At 50.0% G+C, this 6,058-nt stretch overlaps 1 protein-coding gene across 1 annotated transcript; it reads left to right on the forward strand.

Moving 5' to 3' along the window:
- Nucleotides 1-231: 231 nt before the first annotated feature.
- LOC139369543 (myeloid-associated differentiation marker-like protein 2) lies at nt 232-2,184 on the forward strand. The gene is made up of 2 exons (XM_071108787.1): nt 232-1,159; nt 1,401-2,184. Exons 1-2 carry the CDS (start codon nt 876-878, stop codon nt 2,032-2,034), a joined length of 918 nt encoding a protein of 305 aa, XP_070964888.1. The 5' UTR covers nt 232-875; the 3' UTR covers nt 2,035-2,184.
- Nucleotides 2,185-6,058: the final 3,874 nt, after the last annotated feature.

The following is a 6,058-nucleotide window of genomic DNA, read 5'->3' on the forward strand; positions in this document are numbered from 1 at the left end:
TGGCTTGGTTGTCAGTGAGAGTGTGTACTGCAACAGACAGACACACAGAGAGCCAAAGTGTGGTCGTGGACCTAAGGACTTCAAACTTGACCATCGGAAGACAAACCAGGTGACTGGACCGGATTATATTGGATCATTACATGATATTACATACTGGGATTATGACAAACCCAAAGGTAACTCCCAGATGAGAATGTTTACTGTCCTGTTCCGTCCAAGAGAAGAAAAGCTCTGACAGAGACTGAAAGAGTCCTCAAAAGAGGAACAGGTTGGCCGGCTCTTTTGAATTCAGCAGTTGGATGTAAATATTGGATTTTATGAATGTCCAGTATTCAAAGACTCAAGAAATACATATATTATGTGTCAATTTTCTAAGGATTCAAATACGTATCAGAGGACTGAAGAAATATATATATAAGGACACAAGAAATATATGGATTCAAGAAGATATTCTGACTACACAAGAGTGTGTCCATTTGATGTGTCTGAACAGTGGATCAGTCCGAGCTTCTCTACACACATGTGATCCAGAGAGCGTTTCACCCACGAGGGACGGCTGCGTTCTGACCTGTTTTCTTTGTGACATACCGTGAGTCGCCGACACATAAATAGAGACCAAGAAAATACCCAGAGTCCCTAGCGTCCCGGCAGAAACAGCAGAGCGAGAAGCAACCACGCACACTCACGCACAAACACACCTGGTTCATGAGTCGATACATTCAAGACTTGCTTTGTGTCGTGACGTTTTCCACTTCATCCTACTCCAGTATAGGACAGACACCCCCTTAACCCACAAACTCTCCCCTCTGACCTCTAACCCTTGACCTCTGACCCCCGATCGCTGAACCCTGACCTCTGAACCCTGACTCCTGACTATGAGCCCTCAGGGGGGTCAGTACCTCAACAAGGCAGCGGTCTTCTCCTCGCTTGGCGCCGCCCGCCTCTCCCAGCTGGCCCTGGGCTGCTCAGTGGTCGCCATGGTGAGCCACAGTGCGGGCTACAGCGGAGGGTCGTACGGCGTGTTCTGCATGGCGGTGTGGTGCGCGTGCTTCGGCATGACGACGGTGGTGTTCTTCCTGGACGCCACCCGTCTCCACGCCTGTCTGCCCGTCTCCTGGGATAACCTGACGGTGGCATTCGCCGCCCTGGCGACCCTCATGTACGTATGACATCACCATAATCATCGTTACACGTCATCATGTATGCATAACATCATCAAAATGAGACAAACAAGTGTTAGACATACATTATTATGTCATAAAGTAGACATGGGATAGCCTTTCACTGACTAACCATGACACCACTGACTAACCGTGACATCACTAACATGACATCACTAAACATGACATCGCTGACTAACATAATCCCCCTCCTCTCCTCTTCCTCTCCTCTTCCTCCAGGTATGTGACAGCCTCGGTGGTTTACCCAGTCTACTTTGTCAGAGCAGAGTGCCCCTACGGAGGCTGTGAGGTCCGGAACTTCCGCATCGCCGTCACTGTCTGCTCCATCGCCGGCTCCCTGGCCTACGGCGCCGAGGTGATCCTCTCGCGGGCCAAACCAGGCCGGGTCGTGGGCTACATGGCAACCGTCTCCGGCCTCCTCAAGGTCGTCCAGGGCTTCGTGGCGTGCATTATCTTCGGAGCGCTGGCGAACGGGACCGAGTATTCACGTCACGTAGCGACGATTTACTGCGTGGTCGTCTACGCCGTCTGCTTCGCCATGACGACCGTCGTGGTTATATTGACCGTGTCCGGTCGCACCGGGTGTCTGAAGTTACCGTTCGACCGGTTTGTTGTTGTTTACACGCTCTTGGCGGTTCTCCTCTACCTCAGCGCCTCCGTCGTCTGGCCCGTGTTCTGCTTCGACAGGAAGTACGGATCGCCAGAGCGCCCGTCGTCATGCCCGCGGGGCCGGTGTCCGTGGGATAGTAAGGTGGTCGTTGCAGTGTTTAGCTTCGTCAACCTGGCGCTGTACGTCGCCGACCTGGTGTACTCACAACGGATACGTTTCGTAACCCAGCAACCGCGGGTGTAGAACAGAATGGGACGGAACAGAACAGAATGGGATACAACGTTATTGTACAGCCAGAAGTGAACATTCACACAAAGACAATATGCTTCGTCTTCCCCCACCAACCACTGGTGAGGTGTAGAATAGGAGGAGGAGTAACTACTGAGTCAGAGAGAAAGGGGCGTCGACTATTCATCAATCCATCACATTTTATATATAAGGCCATTTCTACATCAGCTGATGTCACAAAGTGTTGATACAGAAACTCAGCCTAAAACCCCAAACAGCAAGATGCAGATGTAGAAGCACGGTGGCTAGGAACAACTCCCTAGAAAGGCAGGAACCTAGGAAGAGACCTAGAGAGGAACCAGACTCTGAGAGGTCAGTCCTCTTCTGGCTGTGCCGGGTGGAGATTATAACAGTACAAGGCCATTAAGGCTTTTGATTGAGTACATCACCTACTTGCATGAATGTGTCACCCTCTTTTAATGATGGGCTTATATCTCACAACCATGTAACCATTGAGATATAAAATATTCTTATTCAATCTTTATGCACATAACAGCCAGCTAACCCTGCTACGACACCCCATTCGGGTGATACTCAGTGACTGACCCCTCTCACACCACTCTAGATATGATGGGGGAAGGATGACATCACTAAACATGACATCACTGACTAACACAATCCCTCTCCTCTCCTTCTGACTAGCCTAACACACCCTACCAGACCACACCATTGGCATCTCTAGCTAAATCCCTATTATGCTGCCTCCCCCCCCAACTCCTTGCCCCTCGAGCCCAGACTACCACCACTCTATCTGGGGTGGAAGATTTGAGAGAGTAGCTCTACTTCACCAACCCATGACACACTCCACTTTCCATTTCCCCAGTGCCAGCCACCTCCCCTGCCCCTCTACCCCCCCCCCCCTCTCTCCCTGGGGTGTGAGGGAGAGAGAGAGAGAGAGAGAGAGAGAGACAGAGAGAGGGTGTGGGACTCTGGTTCTGCTGACAGAGAAGCCCCGACCAGCTGGCTGCTACAGAGGCCTCTGTAGGCTCTCCTCTCCTCTCCTCTCCTCTCCTCTCCTCTCCTCTCCTCTCCTCTCCTCTCCTCTCCTCTCCTCTCCTCTTCTTTCTTCTCATCTCTTTCTTCCTCCTCTCCCCTCCTTTCTTCCTCCTCTCCTCTCCTTTCTTCCTCCTCTCCTCTCCTTTCCTCTCTTTTCTTCCTTCTCTCCTTTCTTCCTCCTCTCCTCTCTTTTCTTCCTCCTCTCCTCTCCTTTCCTCCTCTCATTTCCTCCTCCTCTCCTTTCCTCTCCTCTCTTTTCTTCCTTCTCTCCTTTCCTCCTCCTCTCCTCTCCTTTGATCCTCCTCTCCTTTCCTTTCCTCCTCTCCTTTCTTCCTCCTCTCCTCTCCTTTCCTTTCCTTTCCTCCTCTCCTCTCTAACTGTGTCTCATCCTCCTCTCCTTTCCTTTCCTTTCCTCCTCTCCTCTCTAACTGTGTCTCATCCTCCTCTCCTTTCCTTTCCTCCTCTCCTCTCTAACTGTGTCTCATCCTCCTCTCCTTTCCTTTCCTTTCCTCCTCTCCTCTCTAACTGTGTCTCATCCTCCTCTCCTTTCCTTTCCTTTCCTCCTCTCCTCTCTAACTGTGTCTCATCCTCCTCTCCTTTCCTTTCCTTTCCTCCTCTCCTCTCTAACTGTGTCTCATCCTCCTCTTCTGCAGTGTCTAATCCAGGCTCAGGGTGTCTTAGTCCCGTTGTCAGGCACGACAGGACGTTATCAATCCCATAAACACCCTACCGACCATCTCCATGACGATTTCAGAACCCAGTTTGCAGTTCCGTTGTGTTGTGTCAGAATACTGTCTGTTTACTTGTTTGTGTCTAATGTGAGTGCTATTAAGTTATGTTATACTATCAAGTTTTGTAAATTGAATAAATTAGAATTGGAATAACATGGAAAAATCCAGGATTTTGGGGAGATTTTAAACCTTTTGTGATACATCTTTGTGTTGATTTTGCAGCTATAAATAAAGTTATATAATTTGGGATTGATACCATCACTCTAAGACTTTGTAGATATCTTGTATTGTACAGTACTAAATGTGTGTGTGTGGTTTGTGTGTGTGGTGTGTGTATGTGTGGTGTGTATGTGTATGTGTGTATGTGTGTGGAGTGTGTATGTGTGTGGTGTGTGTGTGTGTGGTGTGTGTGTCTGTGTGTGGTGTGTGTGTATGTGTGTGGAGTGTGTATGTGTGTGGTGTGTGTGTGTGTGGTGTGTGTGTCTGTGTGTGGTGTGTGTGTATGTGTGTGGAGTGTGTATGTGTGTGTGTGTGATAACAGCCTCAAACAGTGCACAAACACTCTGTGGTACAGATAATCTTTTTTCCGTCTCTTCTCCCTCTCCTCTACCGCCACCCCCTTCTCCCTCTCGACCCTCTCTCCTCTTCCTCCCCCTCTCCTCTACTTCCACCTTCTCCCTCTCGCCCCTCTCTCCTCTTCCTCCCCCTCTCCTCTACTTCCCCCTTCTCCCTCTCGCCCCTCTCTCCTCTTCCTCCCCCTCTCCTCTCCTCTACTCCCCCCTTCTCCCTCTCACCCCTCTCTCCTCTTCCTCTTCCCCCCCTCTCCTCTACTCCCCCTTCTCCCTCTTCCTCCCCCTCTCCTCTTCCTCCCCCTCTCCTCTACTCCCCCTTCTCCCTCTTCCTCCCCCTCTCCTCTGCCTCCCCCTCTCCTCTACTCCCCCTCTCCTCTTTATCCCTCTCTCCTATTCCTCCCCCTCTCCTCTTCCTCCCCCTCTCCTCTACTCCCCCTTTTCCCTCTCCTCTGCTGTTCCTTCGCTCGGCTCTCTCTCTCGGCATTCTCCTGCTCACCTCCTCCTGCTAGGGAATCTACTACAGACAGATGGAGTTTGAAGATGGATGGAGGGAGAGAGGGAGGGAGAAAAGGATGAGGGAGTAAGAGAATGCGAGAGAGAGAGGGGGATGAGGTGAGGGAGGGTGGGAGGTTTGGGGGGACTCAGGTTAGCAGTCCATAGAGATCAAATCCGCCCATCACACACACACACACACACACACACACATACACTGTGAGAGTGATCTGTGTGGACAGGTGTCCATCCTAACCATCATGAGGTTCCTGCCTCTCCTGCCAGAGGGACTATAGAGGGTATGTATTCATACTGGGCCTGCAGCCTAAATGGGACCCTACTCCCTATTTAGTGCACTACTTTTGACCAGGATAGGGTAACATTAGGTACGCAGGCTGGCTCGTTGTCATGACAAATCTGGAACGGCCCCTGGGCCCACATTGATGATGTCACTCACTGTCCTAACTGTCAGTCACTCAACACTGCGTGGTGATAGGTTGTGGGTTTATTATTAGGCCTATATCCCTGACCAACTGGCATCCAAACCCAGATCTAAACCTTAACCTTAACCTTAACCCTTACCCTAAACCCTAACCTTAACCTTAACCTTAACCCCTACCCTAACCCTAACCTTAACCTTAACCTTAACCTTAACCCCTACCCTAAACCCTAACCCTAACCTTAACCTTAACCTTAACCCCTACCCTAACCTTAACCTTAACCTTAACCCCTACCCTAAACCCTAACCTTAACCTTAACCTTAACCCCTACCCCAGACCCTAACCTTAACCTTAACCTTAACCCCTACCCTAAACCCTAACCTTAACCTAACCTTAACCCTAACCTAAACCCTAACCCTAACCTTAACTCCTACCCTAACCCTAACCTTAACCCCTACCCTAAACCCTAACCTTAACCTTAACCTTAACCTTAACCCCTACCCTAAACCCTAACCAAACCCTAATCCTAAACCTACCCTAAACCCTAACTTTAACCCCTACCCTTACATTAACCTTAACCCTAACCTAAACCCTAACCCTAACCTTAACCCCTACCCTAACCCTAACCTTAACCCCTACCCTTACCCTAACCTTAACCTTAACCTTAACCCTAACCCTAATCCTAAACCTACTCTTAACCTTAACCTTAACCCCTACCCTAAACCCTACCCTTACCTTAACCTTAACT

The sequence above is a fragment of the Oncorhynchus clarkii genome, chromosome 17 (assembly GCF_045791955.1).
Source record: "Oncorhynchus clarkii lewisi isolate Uvic-CL-2024 chromosome 17, UVic_Ocla_1.0, whole genome shotgun sequence".
In the NCBI taxonomy this organism is placed as follows: domain Eukaryota; kingdom Metazoa; phylum Chordata; class Actinopteri; order Salmoniformes; family Salmonidae; genus Oncorhynchus; species Oncorhynchus clarkii.